Consider the following 22,097-nt stretch of genomic DNA (forward strand, 5'->3'; position numbering starts at 1 on the left):
TTATATTTTTCTCTCCATCTTAATTGACAGTCCACTGTTACAATGTATGGGTTTCACCCGGTGGGATTTGAGGGGTGCACCAGGATGTTCACATTATTCTGAAGTTACTCGGTAAAATGACTGAACGGCAACTCTGTGTGTGCGTCTTCATTTAATAAGATATCTAACATTAAAACATGGTGGCAGTGGTGGGACATGAACCCACGCCTCCCGAGAGACTGGAGTCTCAATCCAAACAGTTAAAACAGTTGAAAACTTGACAGACTGCGAAAGGGACAAGCGGTAAAAAATGGATGGATGTTATTCCACCTGAACTGGGAAGTTGTACTTTTTAAATATTGTTATAGAAATAAAGTTCTGACAAAAAACACTTCCTCGTTCTCGACCAATCACGTTTAAGGCGCGGTGCGTTCACAAACAAGGGGATTTAGAATATCAATATAAACAATAACAACAGCCGATAGCATATGCCAGCAGGGCACTCACCTCCACTGAGAGAGGATATGCACAAATAGAAAAAGAGTGCTTGGCTATATTATTTGGGATGGAAAAGTTTCACCAATACACGTATGGTAGAAAGGTGGTTGTGCACTCTGACCATAAACCTCTGGAAACAATCACAAAGAAACCACTGCTTAGCGCCCCAAAGCGTTTACAAAGAATGCTGTTGAGACTTCCAAAGTATGACATAGAAGTAGTGTTTGTTCCAGGCAGATTTATGCTGGTAGCTGATACACTGAGCAGAGCGTACCTGCCTGAATGTGCAACTGAGGGGTCAGTGGAAGCTGAAATTGAAACTGTTAACATGATTCATTATTTGCCCATTTCAGAGGAGAGACGGCAGAGAATCCAAACTGAGACAGAACGGGACCAGGCCCTTCAGGTGCTGAAACGAAGAATACTGCAGGGGTGGCCAGATGATAAAGGGCAGGTCGAGGATGAGGTGAGGCCGTATTTTGATATGCGGGATGAGCTAAGCGTACAGGACAATGTCATCTTTAGAGGACAGAGGGCAGTCATCCCGACGGCTCTAAGAAAAGAAATGAAGGAAAAGATCCATGCATCACATTTAGGGATAGAAAACTGCCTGAGGAGAGCGAGAGAATGTGTGTACTGGCCGGGTATGCATGAACAGCTAAAAACGTACATGGGAAACTGCCAAGTTTGCAGAGAAAAAGACACACGGCAACAGAAAGAACCATTACAGAGCCATGACTTCCCACTAAGGCCATGGGCAAAAGTGGGCACAGATATATTCACCTTCAATAACAAAGAGTACTTAGTGACAGTGGACTATTTTTCCAATTTTTGGGAAGTTGATTATCTACCTGATACCAGGTCCACCACGGTTATCCATAAGCTGAAAGCACATTTCGCTCGCCATGGTGTGCCTGACGTGGTGTTCTCTGATAACGGCCCACAATATAGCTCACAGGAATTCAAAAGATTTAGCCAGGCCTGGGAATTCGAACACGTTACATCTTCACCTACCTATCCTCAAAGCAATGGAAAAGCAGAGTATGCTGTCAAGACTGCTAAAATGCTGATGGGGAAAGCACTGCAGGCAAAGTCAGACCCCTACTTGGCCATACTTGCTCACAGAAACACCCCAGCACAAGGCTTTCAGGCCAGTCCAGCTCAGAGACTAATGAGCCGTCGGACAAAGACATTGTTACCAATGTGTGAGAATCTACTGAAACCTGCTGTAGTGGACACTGACTCAGCTGTGCGAGAAAACCAACTCAGGCAGGCTCGCTACTACAACAGAGGGGCAAAGCCACTGAGACCACTTCAGAATGGAGAACGGGTGCGAGTGCAGTCACAGGTGGCCGGACACACATACTGGGCACCTGCATCAGTGGTGCGACAGGACCGGAATAGGTCCTATGCAGTAAAAATGGAGAATGGGACTGTGCTGAGACGCAACCGTAGACACCTGAGACCATCGCCAGGGGTGTCACCAACATCAGAGTCAACTGGCAGGAACCCGCCCACCCCAACTCCGGGTGGGGTCACACCACAACCATGCTCACCTGACTACGTCACACCACAATCCTGCTCACCAGCTGAGCCGGACCCTCAGACGACACAAGCTGGTGTCACCACCAGATTCGGCAGGGTTGTTAGGAGGCCTGCACACCTCCGGGACTTTGTTTAAGGAGCTAAATGTGTTTCACTGCCGTGTTTAGTTAAAGCACGGTTGTGCTGTTCTTCCCTCATAGGTCCTTTGTTTACAATTGGGTGGGACTGTTGTTGTTGTTTTTTTTTTCTTCTCTGTTGTTTTTTTTTTTTTTTTTTTTTTTTTTTTTTTCAAAAAAAGGGGAGATGTTACAATGTATGGGTTTCACCCGGTGGGATTTGAGGGGTGCACCAGGATGTTCACATTATTCTGAAGTTACTCGGTAAAATGACTGAACGGCAACTCTGTGTGTGCGTCTTCATTTAATAAGATATCTAACATTAAAACATCCACTACCAATTGAACACAATTCTTACTTACTATTGTGGTTATAGTTTGCAAAACATTGCACCCAGGGTATCCCCTAAATGTAATTGATCGGGCGGCCCTCCATGGCAAAATAAAAGCCGCCACATCTCAAAAATGAGGGTGAAGCAATTTTACATCCTCTGCCTTGAACACATCATGCTTTGGCACCCTCATTGCCCCAAAATGTCTCTGTCAAAAAAGAGAAAAATGGATGCCAAAGTGTAAATCAACCCTCCTGAATAGGGTATGTCGCGGCCATCCGTTTGTTGTTTGGAATAGAAAAATAATTTAACAGAAAAATCTACTTTTCCTGTTTTTTAGTTTGATAGTAAAAACATCGAAAATGGGAATTTAAATGACTGGAAAACTATTGCACATGCGCAGTGTTTCTTTTCAGGATCCTCTGTGACTGACCCGGAACCACAGAAGAAGAAAAATAACAAAGAATGGTGCTTGTGTTGTCAAAACAATTTTTGCCGCGGTCAATTTTTTTAATGGGAAATGGAAAGTGACACATTTATTTGGTTCTCTATTGAGCAAGCACACTTTTTTATTTTTATTTTTCTGTTGTTGTTGCGGGTCACTCACAGACTAGAATACGGAAAAAAGTGCAATGTGCATGTGCAATCTACCATCTCCAAAGACTGAACTGTTGTTTTAGTCCTATTTTTGGTTTTCAAACACATTAACAAACTTGGATAACAATCCATTGTTAGTTTTTTGTTTAACAAAACAAAAAACTTGGAAAATAGATTTTATGGGTTTTGGTATGTTTTGGCATTTACATTTTATTTTCATAAATGAAAATGAAAAAACAAAAAAACTACATTTTTTTTTTAAAATTAGTTATAAAATACAAAAAAGAAAATTATAAAATAAAGTGTTTCCTTTTTTTGGTTTTGAAAAGAAAAATTAAGATCCTGAGTAAACAAAAAGCGGAAAAACAAGACCAAAACGGATGGTTTTTCATAGTCTCACACTGGAAGTCTTTGTTTTCAAAGTAAAAGAGGGGATACTGCAGTACCCGTGTGATTGGCTAAAATGTCTTTGGAGACCAACACAGAAAATAATTTAGACATGGCACAACAAGGTCTGATGTCTGCATTACAGATATCTATATGCACATATAATAGGAAAGTGGAGGCAAAAAGGGATTCGATCACGCATCATAGTATAGATTTTCTTACAGCACAGTGCCCTGTACTGTCTTTAAAATCGCTACTTCCGGTTCCGTTGTCGGAATATGAAATTGTGAATATTTTGGTCTGCTTTTCAGTTTCAGTTTCTGTTAATATTTTAATATATATTTCTGTAGAAGTCTTGGCACTTTGTGCCATGTCTAAAGTATTGTTTAAACATGTTAACCATCGTCACAGGCACAAAGTACCGTAGTAATTATCTCCTCTTTTTAAATATAATCAGGATTCCTCCAAGGACGCTCCATTCATAACAACATAAGACTGTCATGGACATTATTGAATACAGGGATTTAATTACACATGGTCATCTGCTCTTCTTGGACTTCTATAAAACGCTTGACTCACTGGAACATGACTTTCTTTTTCTAATGCTGGAACACACTGGATTTGGTATTAAGTTTCGGAAGGAAATTAGAGGAATTTATGGTCGTATTAATAGTTGTGTATTACTAGTCTCAGGCACAACTAAATTTCCTAATTAAGATGGGCATTCCTAAACCAGGTCCGTTATCACCATATTTGAACTTGCTGGCACAGTTACCAGAGGAAACAACTATTTTCCAAAAAGGAAAAACTAATTCCATCTGTTATTGAAAAGATTCAAGAACTCTCTAATGTGTCAGGATTTTGCCTAAATCTTAAAAAAATGTAAATGTTTCCGAGCCATGAATGTGCAGAAAAAAAATTGCAATGTCTTTGTCCAGGGTTTGAGAAGCTCCTCTCAGGACGTCGGCTTCGTTGTCCTTATTGCAGGACACAGAGAATAAGAGCAATCTCTGTTCAGCTCCTCAACTCCTGATCCCCCATACCCTGACTCACCTGCTACTAACTAACCTCTTTTTATTCTTTCAGTATACAATTTATGTAGGTCTAGTATATTTTTAATCTGTCGTCCTACAAAATGTCATGCACCACATTCACTTTATGATCTAATATCTGCCTACTTGCACATTGCTCTGTATGTATGTGTGTTTTTATTTAACTATAATTTTGTGTTTAACTTGAAATTGTAGTTCATTTACTGCTCTGTGTGCCTTTTAATTGCCCCACTGGGACAAATTAAGTGTTTTGAATTGAATTGAATTGAATGGCACTTGGCGGTCCGATCCTCGGCTACAGAAGCTAGCTCTTTGGACATGGAACGTCACCTCACTGGAGGGGAAGGAGCCTGAGATAGTGCGCGAGGTAGAGAAGTTCCGGCTGGATATAGTCAGACTCACCTCGACGCACAGCAAGGGCTCTGGAACCAGTTCTCTCGTGAGGGACTGGACTCTCTTCCACTCTGGCGTTGCTGGCAGTAGGAGGCAACGGGCTGGGGTGGCAGTTCTCGTTGCCCCCCGGCTCAAAGCCTGCACGTTGGAGTTCAACCCAGTGGACGAAAGGGTAGCCTCCCTCCGCCTACGGGTGGAGGCACAGGTCCTGACTGTTGTTTGTGCTTACGCACCAAACAGCAGTTCGGAGTACCCACCCGTATTGGGTACACTCGAGGGAGTAATGGAAAGTGCTCCCCCGGGTGATTCCCTTGTCCTACTGGGGGACTTCAACGCTCATGTTGGCAACGACAGTGAAACCTGGAGAGGCATGATTGGGAAGAATGGCCGCCCGTATCTAAACCCAAGTGGTGTTTTGTTTTTGGACATTTGTGCTAGTCACGGATTGTCCCTAACAAACACCATGTTCAAACATAAGGGTGTCCATATGTGCACTTGGCACCAGGACACCCTAAGCCGCAGTTCCATGATCGACTTTGTAGTTGTGTCATCGGATTTTCCGCCTCATGTTTTGGACACTCGGTTGAAGAGAGGGGAGGAGCTTTCTACCGATCACCACCTGGTGGTGAGTTGGCTGCGATGGTGGGGGAGGATGCCGGATAGACCTGGCAGGCCCAAGCGCATTGTGAGGGTCTGCTGGGAACGTCTGGCAGAGTCTCCTGTTAGAGAGAGTTTCAATTCCCACCTCCGGAAGAACTTTGAACATGTCACGAGGGAGGTGCGGGACATTGAGTCCGAGTGGACCATGTTCCACACCGCTATTGTCGAGGCGGCTGATTGGAGCTGTGGCCGCAAGGTTGTTGTTGCCTGTCGTGACGGTAATACCAGAACCCGTTGGTGGACACCAGCAGTGAGGGATGCCGTCAAGCTGAAGAAGGAGTCCTATCGGGTTCTTTTGGTTCATAAGACTCCGGAGGCAGTGGACAGGTACCGACGGGCCAAGCGGTGTGCAGCTTTAGCGGTCGCGGAGGCAAAAACTCGGACATGGGAGGAGTTCGGGGAAGCCATAGAAAACGACTTTCGGACGGCTTCGAAGCGATTCTGGATTACCGTACGCCACCTCAGGAAGGGGAAGCAGTGCACTGTCAACACCGTGTATGGTGCGAATGGTGTTCTGCTGACTTCGACTGTGGATGTTGTGGATCGGTGGAGGGAATACTTCGAAGACCTCCTCAATCCCACCAACACGTCTTCCTATGAAGAAGCGGTGCCTGGGTAATCTGGGGTGGGCTATCCTATTTCTGGGGACGAGGTTGCTGATGTAGTTAAAAACCTCCTCAGCGGCAAGGCCCCGGGGATAGATGAGATCCGCTTGGAGTTCCTTAAGGCTCTGGATGCTGTGGGGCTGTCTTGGTTGACAAGACTCTGCAGCATCGCGTGGACATCGGGGGCGGTACCTCTGGATTGGCAGACCGGGGTGGTGGTCCCTCTCTTTAAGAAGGGGGACCGGAGGGTGTGTTACAACTATCGTGGGATCACATTCCTCAGCCTTCCCGGTAAGGTTTATTCAGGTGTACTGGAGAGGAGGCTACGCCGGATAGTCAAACCTCGGATTCAGGAGGAACAGTGTGGTTTTCGTTCTGGTCGTGGAAGTGTGGACCAGCTCTCGGCAGGGTTCTTTAGGGTTCATGGGAGTTTGCCCAACCAGTCTACATGTGCTTTGTGGACTTGGAGAAGGCATTCGACCGTGTCCCTCGGGAAGTCCTGTGGGGAGTGCTCAGAGAGTATGGGGTATCGGACTGTCTTATTGTGGCGGTCCGCTCCCTGTATGATCAGTGTCAGAGCTTCGTCCGCATTGCTGGCAGTAAGTCGGACACGTTTCCAGTGAGGGTTGGACTCCGCCAAGGCTGTCGTCCTTTGTCACCAATTCTGTTCATAACTTTTATGGACAGAATTTCTAGGAGCAGTCAAGGCGTTGAGGGGTTCCGGTTTGGTGGCCGAGGGATTAGGTCTCTGCTTTTTGCAGATGATGTGGTCCTGATGGCTTCATCTGGCCTGGGATCTTCAGCTCTCACTGGATCGGTTCGCAGCCGAGTGTGAAGCGACCGGAATGAGAATCAGCACCTCCAAGTCCGAGTCCATGGTTCTCGCCCGGAAAAGGGTGGAGTGCCATCTCCGGGTTGGGGAGCAGACCCCGCCCCAAGTGGAGGAGGTCAAGTACCTAGGAGTCTTGTTCACGAGTGGGGGAAGAGTGGATCGTGATATCAACAGGCGGATCGGTGCGGCGTCTTCAGTAATGCAGACGCTGTATCAATCCGCTGTGGTGAAGAAGGAGCTGAGCCGGAAGGCAAAGCTCTCAGTTTACCGGTCGATCTATGTTCCCATCCTCACCTATGGTCATGAGCTTTGGGTCCTGACCGAAAGGATAAGATCACGGGTACAAGCGGGCGAAATGAGTTTCCTCCGCCGGGTGGCGGGCTCTCCCTTAGAGATAGGGTGAGAAGCTCTGCTATCCGAGAGGAGCTCAAAGTAAAGCCGCTGCTCCTCCACATCGAAAAGGAGCCAGATGAGGTGGCTCGGGCATCTGGTCAGGATGCCACCACAACGCCTCCCTAGGGAGGTGTTCAGGCCACGTCCAACCGGTAGGGGGCCACGGGGAAGACCCAGGACACGTTGGGAAGACTATGTAGGAGCCATTTTAGGCATCCTTATTTTGAGTTGGCATTACTTTCTTTTGTCACTAGGTGGCGGGCTTTTTGGTTGAGCAGTGCAGGGTTGAAGGCCTATATAGGAGCACAGGTGAGCTGATTAGGGAGGACTCAGGTGTGGGAGCACAAAACGTTCTTACCAACAGCAGACAACAAGAACGGCAAACAACAGCAGACAACAGCGCACAGCAACAGGCAGGAAAGACAGGAGAATATATGGCACAATGTCACTACAATAATCCATGGTATGTTTCATTCACCCTGCAAGTTAATTAATAAATATGCATTAACTGGACTTCTGACTGGACCTCACTTCATTGCAATGTTTGCTGCTGCGTAGGATCACTCCCTCAAACCTGTTGAGTAGTGACAATAAATTTGAACATTTAAAGGTGAAGATTGCCTCTACAGACTATGTCCCCCGGCTGGCCTGGGAACGCCTCGGGATCCCCTGGGAAGAGCTAGACGAAGTGGCTGGGGAGAGGGAAGTCTGGGCTTCCCTGCTTAGGCTGCTGCCCCCGCGACCCGACCTCGGATAAGCGGAAGTAGATGGATGGATGGATGGATGGATGGATGAATTGAACTGTACAGCTGGAGCAGCAGTGACAAGCAGGTGTGATGTCCTGCTCGCTGCAGCGCTCGTTGTTCGTCGCAGACATCATGGGACGGACGTAAAAAGTCTCTAAACACGACTACAGTCTCTAATAACACCAGAAAAAGATGACAGATTTGCTGCTAGCTGTTTTCACAAAGAAAATGTTACTAAAAGGATTGGAAAAGTCTCTAGAAACTTAAAAAATTCACAACAAAGTGTATTGTACAATAAGCAACAACACTTAAATAATAAAGCAAAATGATATACGAAAAAACATATGTTAAAGTCCTACTGAAACCCACTACTACCCACCACGCAGTCTGATAGTTTATATATCAATGATGAAATATTAACATTGCAACACATGCCAATACGGCCTTTTTAGTTTACTAAATTGCAATTTTAAATTTCCTCGAACTTTTTTCTTGAAAACGTCGCGTAATGATGACGTGTACGCGTGACGTCACAGGCTGTTATGAATATGAGCGCTGCTTTAACGGCATAATTACACAGTATTTTGGACATCTGTTTTGCTGAATCTTTTGCAATTTGTTCAATTAATATTGGAGAAGTCACAGTAGAAAGATGGAGTTGGGAAACTTTAGCCTTTAGCCACACAAACACACGGTGATTCCTTGTTTAAAATTCACGGAGGTGAAACTTTAGTGTGGATCACAGCGAACATGGATCCCGACTACATGTCAACCAGCAGAATTCGGTGAGAAAATTGTGGTTAAAAAGTCGCCTCTTACCAGATATCAGCTGAGCTTGTGCCGTCCATACAGCTGCCGTCGACTTCCCCGAGACACTGTGCGTCAACACCCGGCCGTGGACGTACACTTCCGACTGTCAGGTACAGTTAAACTCACTAAGACACTAGCAACACAATAGAAAGATAAGGGATTTCCCAGAATTATCCTATTAAATGTCTCTAAAAACATATGAATCCGTCTCAATGCAACGCGATTCCAATCGAAATTAGCTTTTTTTGTTTTTTGTTTTTTTTCTAGTCCGTCGCCATCAATATCCTCAAACACGAACCTTTCATCCTCGCTCAAATTAATGGGGAAATTGTCGTTTTCTTGGTCCGAATAGCTGTTTTTGTTGGAGGCGCCCATTAAAATCAATGTGAATATATGAGGAGCCTTCAACATGTGACGTCATCGTCTGCGACTTCCGGTAGAGGCAGGGCTTTTCTCCAGTTGCGAACTTTATTGTGGATGTTCTCTACTAAATCCATTCAGCAAAAATATGGCAATATCGCGAAATGATCAAGTATGACACATAGAATGGACCTGCTATCCCTGTTTGAATAAGAAAATCTCATTTCAGTAGGCCTTTAATACTGTACTAATTAATAATAACAGATTATTTTTTTAATTTATGTATGATTTTTTTTAAAGTCTTTTTAAAGAAAATATAAGTATCAATGCCATCCATCCATCCATTTCCTACTGCTTATTCCCTTTTGGCTCGCGGGGGGCGCGGGTGCCTATCTCAGCTACAATCGGGCGGGAAGGTGGTGTACACCTTGGACAAGTCGCCACCTCATCGCAGGGCCAACACAGATAGACAGACAACATTCACACTCACATTCACACACTAGGGCCAATTTAGTGTTGCCAATCAACCTATCCCCTTCCTCCCTCCTCTTTGGAGTACCCGGAGGGAACCTACGCATTCATAGGAAGAACATGCAAACTCCACACAGAAAGATCCCAAGCCCGGAATTGAACCCTCGTATTGTGAGGCAGACGCACTAACCCCTCTCCCACCGTGAAGCCCAGTATCAATGGCGATTATGCAAATTCTACAGCATCATATTGACCACACCCTCATTTGGCAATCTGGGAGAAACCCTGGCAACATTCAGAAATGTCTTGCTAATAATTTTCCCCCTCTCAATCATAATATTTGAAAAACCCCTCAGTACAATGGCGTGTAGTTCTGTAAACCACAAACTACAACCAAGAGAATAATTATCTTTATAACTGCAGGATTTTCTTTTTGCCGTTGCAGGTTTACTTAATGTTGCGGCTGTCATGTATTTAACCTAATATACAATAAATGTGCAAAAATACCTGTTTCCACTGACACGTTTCCTCTGAAGAAGTACTTCCCGTGGCCTCTGGAAAGAGCTACTCCAACACTGAAGAAAACACAAAGACACAAAGTGTACCAGTGTGACGATAAGGATAAAAAAGTGAAATATAAGCCCACCTGAATGGAGTCCCTTTGATATCAGTGTAATAATAGTCATTGTGCATCTTCAACACACGCCTCTGGAACAACATACGGGTTAACATTTATTTGGAAACGGCTTTCTTTGGATAAACACCCATCTTTATCGGCTTCCTCACCCCTCTGTCCACCGTCTTCTTCACCTCCATGGAGAAGGTCCCCGTCCTCCTTTTCACCATGGCGTTGCGCAGCTTCAAGATAAAGCACACAATGCGGCACATTGAGAAGGAGTTAGACTGTGTCATTACTTTCCTAATGACAATGGGGGGGGGATCTAGGAATGGAGTTGTGCAGTGGAAGCATAACATATTCGTACAATGTCATCTTTGTCCTCCCACTCCACTTCAGAGAGGTCTACGCTGCTGTAGTTGGGCTTTCTCCTCTTCTGACCCTCCTGATACTGCACACAGGAACCCAATGTACAAAAATAAATATAAAGATGTAAAATTACTTTTAAACAAATGGAACAAAAACAAAGCTATTTTGAGTTGCCTCATTGTAACACATCTTTTGTGATTCACTGGTAAATTGAAGACTCGTATCTATGAATCCCTTATACAGGCTAATTATGGAACACATCATCTGTGAAATTAACATTGTCAGGTAAATGAAAAGTAATTATTAGGGAACTCACAGCTAAACAGCTCTACAGGAATGTATTAAACAGTGCATGTCAAATCCTCTTATCTAATATCATCAGTCAGTCGACAAGAAACAACCAGACAATGACAACAATCACGGAGGCACAAAGAGACAAAGAAGAGCACAGACACACACATAAGCACAGCTGCACAGAGAGGAATAGCACTAACACTGGCACACACAGATCCACGAGCACAGCCATAGCCCTTGAGAGCCCAGTGGCCTTCAGGCGAGCGGCTGTGGTCTCTGCCAGTGAGTGTTAAGTTACCTCTGGGAAACCTCAGGCCAGCCAGCCCTATGAGTGGCCTTTATCCCTGCATGCATACATCAAAGGAAAAGGTGGGGATTACAAACTATACGTGCTCGTTTAGCCTCCTCATCACATTATACATTTGACTTTCTTTGCCCTCAACAATGGATGCTAGCTATACATTTGCATGGACAAAAATAAAAAAGGGTCAAGTCAGGCAAAATAAGAATAAAGTTTTGGAAACGTAACCATACCAAAGGCCTGAGGTCTGGGTGTGTCAGGATGTAGCCATTGTTTGTGATGGCAAATGCATAGCCATGGATCCCTAACTGGAGACAAAAAGACATCAATGATATTTCAATATTTTTAATGAGCAATTCAATCTATTTGTCTGATTTAACCAAAATTAGAGGATTGTACCATATGTTTGGGAATAAGCTTCATCAGCTCTTGCAGAGGAATGTCTGTTCCAACGACCCCCAACAGAATACCCTGATTCTTCTGCATGAGAGCATCCACAACACACACACACACACACACACACACACACACACACACACACACACACACACACACACACACACACACACACACACACAGACAATTTAAACGACTGCAGGAACAGACAGACATCACGTGTACTCACCGTCTCATTCTTAGTGCTGAAGACAGGCATGGCTACTGTGGTCATCAGACTTGGGCCTGCTTTGTCATTTAACTGAAAAAAACAAAAGACATTGGGAGAGTGCACTGTTGCTAATAAGCAAAAAAAAGACTTTCAAACAATACAATAAATTGAAAAAAACGCAAGAAAATAGGACAGTGAACTGATTCAAACATAAAAATATATTGTTGATTATAGATAGTATTTAGGCCATGAGCCAAAAGGGAACCCATTACATTTTTATCTGACCTTTTGAAACGATTAACAGTCATCCATCACCGAATTGTGCATTCTAAAATAGTGGCTTCAATCTAGCGCATAATTTTTGTGTTTTTTCTTTTAATGACATTCCACATATTTATGGCCTAAATCAGGGGTCCCCAAACTTTTTGACTCCGGGGCCGCGTTGGGTTGAAACAATTTGGCTGGGGGCCGGGCTGTGTATGTGTATATACATATATGTATATTCCTTGCGCACTAATTGGCTGAAAGAGCACGCATTTTGCCGATGATGTCACGTTATCGATGAGAAAATGCATTTTTAGACAATATGATTTATCTGAGGGGCTTGGAGACACCGAGAGTAACAAGCAATTAAAAATAGATTAGAAAGGATAGGTTAAAAAATAATAATAATAATAAAAATAAAAATAAATAAAACATTAAAAACATTTTTTAAACTTGGGACTTCCCGCAGGCCGGATTTTGGACCCTGTCACAGATTCGGCCTATGGGCCGTAGTTTGGGTACCTCCAGCCTACATTAAAAATGTTCAAGCATATAAATGGCTTAATGAACTAAAAATATCAATACTATAGTAGTATTGGTCACGAGATAAGATCAAACCAGAGCGCGCTGCTTAATATCATGCCAACTCATTGGGTCAGGCTAAGGCAATATTATTACATTGGATTTGACAAGTGCAGCTGGGATAGACTCCAGGAGCCCTCGCGACCCCGAGAGGGACAAGCGGTAGAAAATGAATGGATGGATGGAAGTTTTAAGCTGACTTTGTGGGTATATTTACTGTCGAGAGGGCTTTCATAATGTTACAAACATATTTAGAAGGTTGTAAACAAGTATTTTATGGTTTGGTAATTAAACTATTTGATTTATTAATGAAAATTCCTACTTACCGGGAATTAATATACCATGGCCAGGACCGGAAACCAATTAACAATTGTTCAGTCTTGGCTCTACTGAGGTCCATTCTAATTGTAGTTTTTCACACTGTAAAGGACAGTGCTTATATTTTTATAGCGACTCACCAGAGGGTTACGGAAGCATCTGACCTCACAAATAAGCAGCCAATACTGGATTTAGAGCAGCACATAAAACCTTTACTGCAGTGAAGTTAAATAAAATAGATTTGAGTTTATTTCCTCCAAACACTATTTAATAGCAGCCTTTGACTGATCACAACCTTCTTTCAAACGTGACGAGTAGGGAGGAAAGCAATGCATGAAGGAAAACATCCTGAAGTCAGTTTGTGATTCTCTCTTTATTGTATCTTTGGTGATGAGCACGTGCATGGTTCATGCTCATTTGAGCAAGTGTAAGAAACAAACCAGCTGTAAACTACAGTGTGTACCAGGCTTACATGACAAAATGAAGAATGGTGCGTACAAAGATTTATCACAACACTCGATGGAAGTGGAAACTAGGATGGTCTTGTGAGCGCGCACACACAGGCCTCTCCTCCAATGTCACTTTTATTATGGGCTTTAGCAGATAAAATGCAATGGTCCACAGAATGATGAATGGTCTGTCCAAGGCTGAGATAAAGGAGCATACGCACTACAGTTTCCCTGCTTATATGTGTGTAAGTGTGCGTGTAAAATACAGTATATCGCATGCAAAGTACAGTAAATGGGGTAGTTGAGCTGATCAGAATTTCTGAATATCAAAGAATGCAAGGTAAAAAAGTTCAGACAATTTCTTGTATACCGACACGTGATTTCATTCCGGAAATGAAAACCAGTGGTCAACCAAGCTGAGATGGCTGTTTTACAGCAAGCAGCCGGTAAACTATCGAAGTACAAAAGAGGCTTAAATCTGTCTGCAAAAAGCAGATACAAGCAAAATAATCTAACTATGCAATAGAATAGATCCCTAATCTTTATCAAAAAAAGATTTGAGGAATATCAAGGATTATATGTTGGTCACATTCTCAGACATTTCGAACTATTGTGCTCCAGACATCATTCTATACGACAAAAAAGATAGAAACTTGGGAAAGCATGCAAGTCTAAAACCTCTTTGTGTGGCTGGGTGAAGGAAATTGCTCTCAGATAAATATTATTTATTTATTTACAGACAGACGTAATTTTGTATTATATTGCTGTTTCTTTTGTTAATATAAGAGTCCGTTCTACAAAAAAAAAGGTTATCCCTCAAAGCACACAGCTTATGGATAGTGACCCACAGTTAAAATATACATCATATAATAATCATAATCATATAAGGTTTCTCATTGTCATCTCATCTGGTCGAATTTTTTCTTGCCCTGATGTGGGATCTGAGCCGAGGAGGTCATTGTAGCTTGTGCAGCCCTTTGAGACACTTGTGATTTAGGGCTATATAAGTAAACATTGATTGATTGATTGATTGATTGACTGATAATATACAGTACAATACATTTCAAATATACCCACCAATTACCCATTTACAATTTCATTTATGAATAAAAAAGGAATCTTTAAATTCACCAAATCAGTCTCATTATCCTATTATTCAAATTTAATTAAAAGGCTACATCCTGAACATCTGCGTTAATCTAATCATACATACAGAGGTCAAGACCAAAATTATATGCATAATTTTTACTTGGGTAAGATCTCGTTTCATGATTTAATTTCCTGTCTACTGATGTTTGTTGCTGTTGCACGCACCGTTTACGAGTAGCGTGTTTTTCCAATCTTTATCAAAACATAACTATAGATGTCAACATTCTGTATGTGCTTAAAGCTTCATTTATGATTGTTGCCTTTGGTAAAAGCTCAACTCTTTTAGGTTTTGCTGACATTTGCTTTGTTTTATTTAGACACGTTGAGTTGGCGCTTTTCGAAACACTCGTAACAAATCAAATAAAATAAAATACAAATAATATCAAGATAATACTTCAATGGGAAACAATAAATGTTAAAAGTATATCAAACAAACCTTTAACGGAGGGATCACTGTAAACTCAAGAATTTGTCAACTATGCTCCCTTGGACTGTAGCGTGACCTGCATGCTTTTTGCGTTGTTTTGTAAAATCTTGCATTCTTCCTCCCTTTTAAGTTACCTCTCGAGGAACTCAGAAGAAACATTTGTTCTTTTTGCGATTTGAATAATTCGTACAGCCGAAAACAACTCAAGCATAGGGCATTTTTCCTTTGAGAAAGGCTAAACGGCGCCTCGTACTCATTGAAAACAGCTTGACAACCACGTAGGCAGGACGTGAGCTGTACGTAACCGAACATCCCAGTTATAAGAAGTTATTTTAACTCAAAATATCAAATTTCCTGCGATTCTGGTGTACAACCCATCGCAAAAAATATTAAAATCACCAGACTTGGAGTCTGTTCATTCAGCTATTTATTTTATAGAACAGACATTACACAAAACTATAGTCATTTCAAATAGCAAGTTTCTGGCTTTAAGAAGAAATCAAGAATATAAATTGTTGTAGTCTGTAACAGTTTCATTTTTAGATCAAGTAGAGTGAAAAAAGCCATGATTCATTTCAATTCACCAGGTGCAACACCTCTCCAAGGTCTAAACACTCCCTTTTGTAACTGCAGATTAATTAACAGATTTAATCTGACGCAGGTGTTTAATTTGGCAATGTGAGTCCATAATATTTTCTTAGAATTGAGTGATTTCATAATTTTATCATTCTGCTTGATTTAAAACTGAAACTGTTACATAGTACGACAATGTATATTCTTGATGTATTTAAGTATTTGTTAAAACCAGAAAGTTGCCATATGAAATGACTGTAGTTTTGTGTCATGCCAGTGCCTGCTTTTTTTCTACATAAGTAAACAACTGAATGAACATCCTCGAAGTCTGCCGATTCCATTATTTTCGAGGAGTTGTAAGTCACAGCTACACTAGCAGCAAGTTATTGAACAACACAACTAAATAAATAGTGCAAGGCTTTCTTTTTGGCTGCAATTTAGAGCAATATGCACTTTATTTACCTTGTGTGCCTGGGAAAGCTGTTTAGAGAGGAAAAGGCACAAAGAAGGAACTGTTTATTGAAATCAAGATCACACAATTGACACTGACTGTGGACACAGCTGTGCAGGGAGAGAAAATCCATGCAAATTAATGAAGCTCATAATGAGGAATCATTTCAGCAGTATAACAAATGACAAATAAATTAAACACATTCACATTTACATTTAATAAGAGCTGCACTGCATCATAATGTAAGGTGTTCATAACGCATATTTGATACTGCTGGTTTGATAACAATTCAATCTCAAGTGTAAAAATATAAAGTCATTTGGACTCTTCTTGCTCCTGCACACTCCTAATTTGCTCTTGGGTGGAGGCCCTGCGTAGCTCCTTCAGCATTAGACTGCTACATCCACAGTGCAAAAAAGAGCGCTATTGCAGGTCCTTTCTACCCACAGCCATAAGGCATTACAATGGACTTATGTGATTACTGTGATGTTTTTTTTTATGGTGTGCAATACCGATGTTAGTTTTTTGGTTGTTGTATTTTATCTTCTTGCTATACATATTAGTGAGAAAAATGTAGTTTATATAACATTTTTTTTTCTTTCATTACGCTTTACTTCTGTAACTGTATGTAAAAACCTGCATCGTTACGATGTAATTTCCCCATTATGGGATAAATAAAAGTCTATCCTATCCTATCCTATCCTATCCTATCTTATAAACTGGCCTCAAATTGATTAGCTTTGTGTACAAAATATACCAACACTTACTCACAGACAAAAAAAAAATCAAACACACACAGGCATACTCACTGCACTGTCTACGTAAGCCTCGGTCCAAACAGTGTCGTGTTCGTGGTCAATAACCTTAGGGCGGCTCATGACATGGAGATACCTCATCACATTCTCTTGAACATCGGCTAATGTGGAAATCTGACTGAAATATCCTGAAACAAACACACAGATGGTAAAAATATAAGTACATGAACAATTGTTGAAGGAAGTAATTGTTTTTCAAAGAAGAGAAAACATTTTATAAAATATATTTGCTTTTCTGTTTTCTTTTAAACTCTAGTTGAATGCTTGGTGTAACAACTTAGTGGACAACAAGGACTCTAATCAATGCATTACAAATTGTGCTCAAAGTTCCAATTTTTGAAAGGCGCACATTGAGCTACGCAAAATGGTGTGTGGGGGAGGAGCGAGGTAGCGTTGCGTAAGTGCATAATCTTTTTTTTGAGACTGAACACAAAAATGAAATCCAAAAAGTGTAACAAAATATTTACCTCGAGAACAGTGAGGCATACACATGTATCTAAAAAAAAATTGCAAGCCCAACATACAAAATGCATGCATGTTGGCAGGTCTGAAGAGAAATAAAGCACAACAAAAACACAACTGTCTCTAGATACTTGCAATTCAATCTCACTTAATTTGTTGCTTATAATGTCCCTAATATTTCTAAACTCTATTATACCCTTGAGGAAAATGGTTTACTGGTTTTAAGCCATATGGCATCATTTAATACTGAGTGGTGCTTACGCTGGACAAGTAAGGGTATTTCTCAGTGGGAAAGCAGGTAAGGCTATAAGACGCGCTTTTTTCCCTTAGCTTTCCAGAGGGCGTTGACACGTGGGAGCCATCAGGAGTGAGCAGCTGAGAGGGAGACAGATTACAGCACATTGACCTCTGAACCCCTCTAGTGCCACTTCATTGCCTCTAGGCAGAAAGAGACAGTGTACGCGCACACGCACACACTGCAGATCTCCACACTACTTCACATTACATCCACTACTTCTACACTGATTTCTCTTCCATACAACGACAGTGCCAAGTCTTTGTTTGTGAATATTCATCATTAAGTCAAACCTTTGTTGGCGCACGCCATCCATTTGAGGTTATCAGCAAACGCAGACTCCCGGCCAATCAGATAAGGGAATATGCGCACCTGTGCAGAGAAAACACAGTTTTAAAGATGAAGCGAAAAGACAAAAAATGCATTACATGTTTCTCATATCACAAGGACAATACAATCCAGCATATTTCCAGGGCTTTTGCCATGTTAATTACATTAAGTTTCTTTCATTCAGCATTTTAAATATTGTTTTGTTGTCAGGCACTGTGCATGAGGGCATGTTCCACTGTCCTTTTTGAAGCACAATGTGTGACATTGCCAATGCTTGACGGTTCATTGGCTCCAGATGCTTTGCTAAGCATAAAGCTTATAGAAAACCGAATGGTTGTCATATACAATCCCTGAGGCTGTGTGTGTAGGGAGGGGGACCCTGCCTCATTCCGTACCACGCCCGGCCAAGCACTGCCAGCACACATATGCTAGACAAAAATGAAGAAAGGCCCAAGAGCTGCTGTTTTTATTGCTCTGCGAATCGCACACCAAACAATTTTATTTCATTAAAGCCAATGTGGAGTCCGGGAAAAAGTGTTAGCGAGGGGCGGCGACCAGAGGATGATCTGCCCTTGAAAGCAGTTAATTTGCTGTTTTATTCCTCATGGGACTCACACTGCTTTTGAACGTGGAGCATTTGAGGTGTGAGTGGAAGAACTTCATTTTATTTTACATTTTACATGGCCGATTTATGATTGGTAATAATGTAAGAAACCAATTCCCCAACATGTCAAAAGTAGAGCTTTTGCATTCATCTTTGTAGTTGTAAAAGTGCTGAGGAGGTAGAAATTGATCAAAAATGTGAAACACTCCAAATCAAGATTCCATGCGGTTAAAATCTCACTCTTACCTTTCTTTCTGGCCAATTGTACTTCTCAAAAACGTCATCGTACATTTCCGTTGCCCCATCCGTCACAAGCATTATGGCTTGGCTACACACGCTCCCATGGCCAGTCTGATTGAACTGGAGTAAAACAGCAACAGACACAAAAACAGCCTGAATCCTATTCGTGTTTTTAGTTACACGTTTAACAAGCAGAGCCAACATACACAGCACTGGAAAAGGTGTTAAATTGGCAGCTGTGAAGTCATCAGTCAATAAAAAACAGCTTATGTCCCCGTTAATAGACCAGCGGAGTCTTAATTCTGATTTCTGCGGAAGATGCACTATAGTAATTAAGTGGATTATTGACCTGTCCCACAGGTTGCACATCCCCAGAAATTAGACTAGTACACACTCTGTTATGATTCCAAATGAAATGATTTAATTGCAGTAAAATAAATCAACAATGTTAGCATGACCTTCAGTTGTGGAAACATTTCCATGAAAAAGGAAACAAGGAATTGAAGTAGCAGAAAATAAATAATTAATTGTGCACTCCTGTCATGTGAGGTAGCACATCCTGCGGTTCATCATGCTTGCATCATATTAGGCAAGAGTTTTTTTGGTGGGAGCAAAACATTCTGACACGCGGTCACACACATGCTTGAGTTAACGATTATCGAGTATTGTTCATTATATAGGACAGTGTTTCCATGAATGAATTTTTGGCAGCCTGCCACAGATTAATTTGTACCACTACAAATAGATTTGGTGCTACCTGTTCGGCTTCAAACATAATTCAATTAAAATGGGGCTGTCTGTAAATGTAACTTGTTGTTCCAACTCTGTAAAGTAGAAGACTGTTTAGCTGCATTGTATGAGAATTTATTATACCTGGCTAACGTGCCAATAAATTAATGTGTTTTTGCACCACTTTGCCTATGCTTTTATATCATTGTATCAATTTGTGTAACTTCAGACACAGGAGTGTGTTAAATGTTCATATGTACTTGATGTGCATATCAATCAGTCTAACGAGTAATATTTTGCACATATCTTTTTTTAAGTAGTTACTCAGCATCACCCTGAGTGTCACCAAATTATCCAAAGCATTTGATAAAATGGATACGGCAGTTCTTAGTGCATACGCACTCTTTAAAATGAGGCCTCTGATGTAGAAAGTAGTGTGGCAAACTTAGTGACATAAGAATTCAGTAGACCTGTGTATTTTGTTAAAAAAAAAACAACAAAAAAAACGACTACCAACAAACGTAATATCTTTTCTGGTCTCAACAAACAGCCGGTGCTGCTGTGGCCCCCCTCAACCTCATCTAAAAGCATCATTATGCTTGAGACATGCAAGAAAGCAAAAAAAATTTTTAATAATTTTATTTTTATATAGTCATCCCTCACTATTTCGTGCTTTAAATTTTGCAGCTTCAGTCTATCACATTTTTTCAAGCAAATTGTACATGTTTTGTTGTTGTTTTTTTTTAACTAAGTCTTATTTGTGTCTTACATTTTTTTACAGTACAACATTTGTTATTTTTTCTTTAATTATGTTGTGGTGATCACAATAGATATATACCAAGCATGACTTATGTTTCCTGTCAAGTGCGACTTCTGTTTCTAAGCTGGTGAAGCCATTGTTTATGTGCTTGTTTTTCGTAACAAGTAAGGAGTAAAACTGTTGATGCACTTCATCTTCCACTCCTGCCTTATCACACATCACATTGGTGAGCCTTTGATGTGAGTGTTGTCGAACTACAGCAACAGGAACAGCAAGAAGAGGACTAGCACTATTCAAAGCAATCAACGCGTCGTGTTGCCATTGGCAACATACCGTATTTTCCAAGATCTCTTAGTATAAGGCCGTGCAGTTATACACCACTGCAACCACTATCATACACATATCTTTGGATTTATACCCCTTTGAGTATTGATCAAAACTGAGCATTATTATCTTTACTTTGCACTGACATCTCCACTTGGCCCCCAACACTGAGCCATGTTGTGTGCTACACACCTGATTACCATATTTATTGAACAACTTTAATTATTCTGACAACTGCAACGGTTAGAAACTGCACAGCCTCAGCATCGATAGTGCTCGCCTGAAAACAGCGAGATAAAAAGCGTGCAGCGTGGCTGCTGCATGGCCTTATCTGCTGTGTTTTCCAATCAGGCACAATATAATTTACTGCCATTAATTGAAACCATTAATCACATTTCACTATAGATGAGCCTGCCTGTGGAAATGTGGGTGGAAATAGCATTTGTGTGTGTCCATAACACACCTTTCTCAAATAATTCCAGTTTGATGCTTTCTATGTTTATAAAAACAGTGTTACATAATGCATTAAATTAATCTGTTTAATTTATTTAACTGTACTTGTCAAGTGAAGCCCTTAAAAATGAACAAATAAAAAAGTACAGCTGATGCATACATGCATCACTTTTAGATTCAGAATGACAGTCATATATTACATTTTGCATGTAAATTTGTGTTGAGAATTTTTAAAACAAAGTAATGACCCCACCACAAATACATTTGGACTGTACATACTTGGTGCTACAGGATGTGGTAATAAGTTGATAATCAAATATCAGCAGTGGCAAAAGGCAAAGTATCTGCAGTGTGGGAGGATGCAGGGGAGTGCGCATTACTCCACCCCCCAAGTAAGCAGCCCAGTTTTTAACTAGCGGGAGTCATGACTAGCGATGGTGCTAAGAAGACGCAGGCTGGACACACTCTTCCGTCTTTTTGTAACACTTCACCTTCCTGGTGAGGTATGACAAACGGTGGTGTCTAAAGTGCTTGGCGGGGGCCAATTGAGCACAACCGCTCTTTTTGTATGGGCCCGTACTACATTGCAGAAATAAAGTAAACTTGAAAATAAAACAAAACAGACATAACGTAACACGAAAATACTTGAATGTTGATACTAATAAATAGTATTACCGAGGGCTATCAGATTTAACGAGAAAAAAAAGAACAACACCTTTTTTTTTACATTTTTCCATGTGAGACAATAATTTTTGTCTTTTTTGTTTATTCTAAATAACAAAAAACACTACCAAAAGGTGCCTAACAATGTTCCTAAGGGGATCAATCTATTCTGCCTATAAATCCCTCTAATAACATGATCTGCTGAGGAACAACTTTTAGTAACATGGCACCTCACTTACAGAGGTAG

At 41.4% G+C, this 22,097-nt stretch overlaps 1 protein-coding gene across 2 annotated transcripts in view; it reads right to left on the reverse strand.

Annotated features, from left to right (window-relative positions):
• Positions 1–22,097, reverse strand: part of cacna2d3 (calcium channel, voltage dependent, alpha2/delta subunit 3) — an 85,614-nt gene that overhangs the window by 26,111 nt on the left and 37,406 nt on the right. Inside the window, exons 12-22 of one of the 2 annotated variants that reach the window (XM_061874266.1) lie at positions 18,928–19,041; positions 18,041–18,119; positions 16,985–17,118; positions 16,187–16,204; positions 11,981–12,052; positions 11,755–11,835; positions 11,589–11,663; positions 10,759–10,842; positions 10,562–10,633; positions 10,422–10,483; positions 10,283–10,350 (exon numbers count right to left, since the gene is read on the reverse strand). In XM_061874266.1, the coding sequence (XP_061730250.1) occupies positions 10,283–10,350; positions 10,422–10,483; positions 10,562–10,633; positions 10,759–10,842; positions 11,589–11,663; positions 11,755–11,835; positions 11,981–12,052; positions 16,187–16,204; positions 16,985–17,118; positions 18,041–18,119; positions 18,928–19,041 (859 nt within the window). The remainder of the gene's footprint in view (positions 1–10,282; positions 10,351–10,421; positions 10,484–10,561; positions 10,634–10,758; positions 10,843–11,588; positions 11,664–11,754; positions 11,836–11,980; positions 12,053–16,186; positions 16,205–16,984; positions 17,119–18,040; positions 18,120–18,927; positions 19,042–22,097) is intronic. The other variant, XM_061874267.1, reaches the window with a different exon arrangement.

The sequence above is a fragment of the Nerophis ophidion genome, linkage group LG16 (genome assembly GCF_033978795.1).
Source record: "Nerophis ophidion isolate RoL-2023_Sa linkage group LG16, RoL_Noph_v1.0, whole genome shotgun sequence".
Classification (NCBI taxonomy): domain Eukaryota; kingdom Metazoa; phylum Chordata; class Actinopteri; order Syngnathiformes; family Syngnathidae; genus Nerophis; species Nerophis ophidion.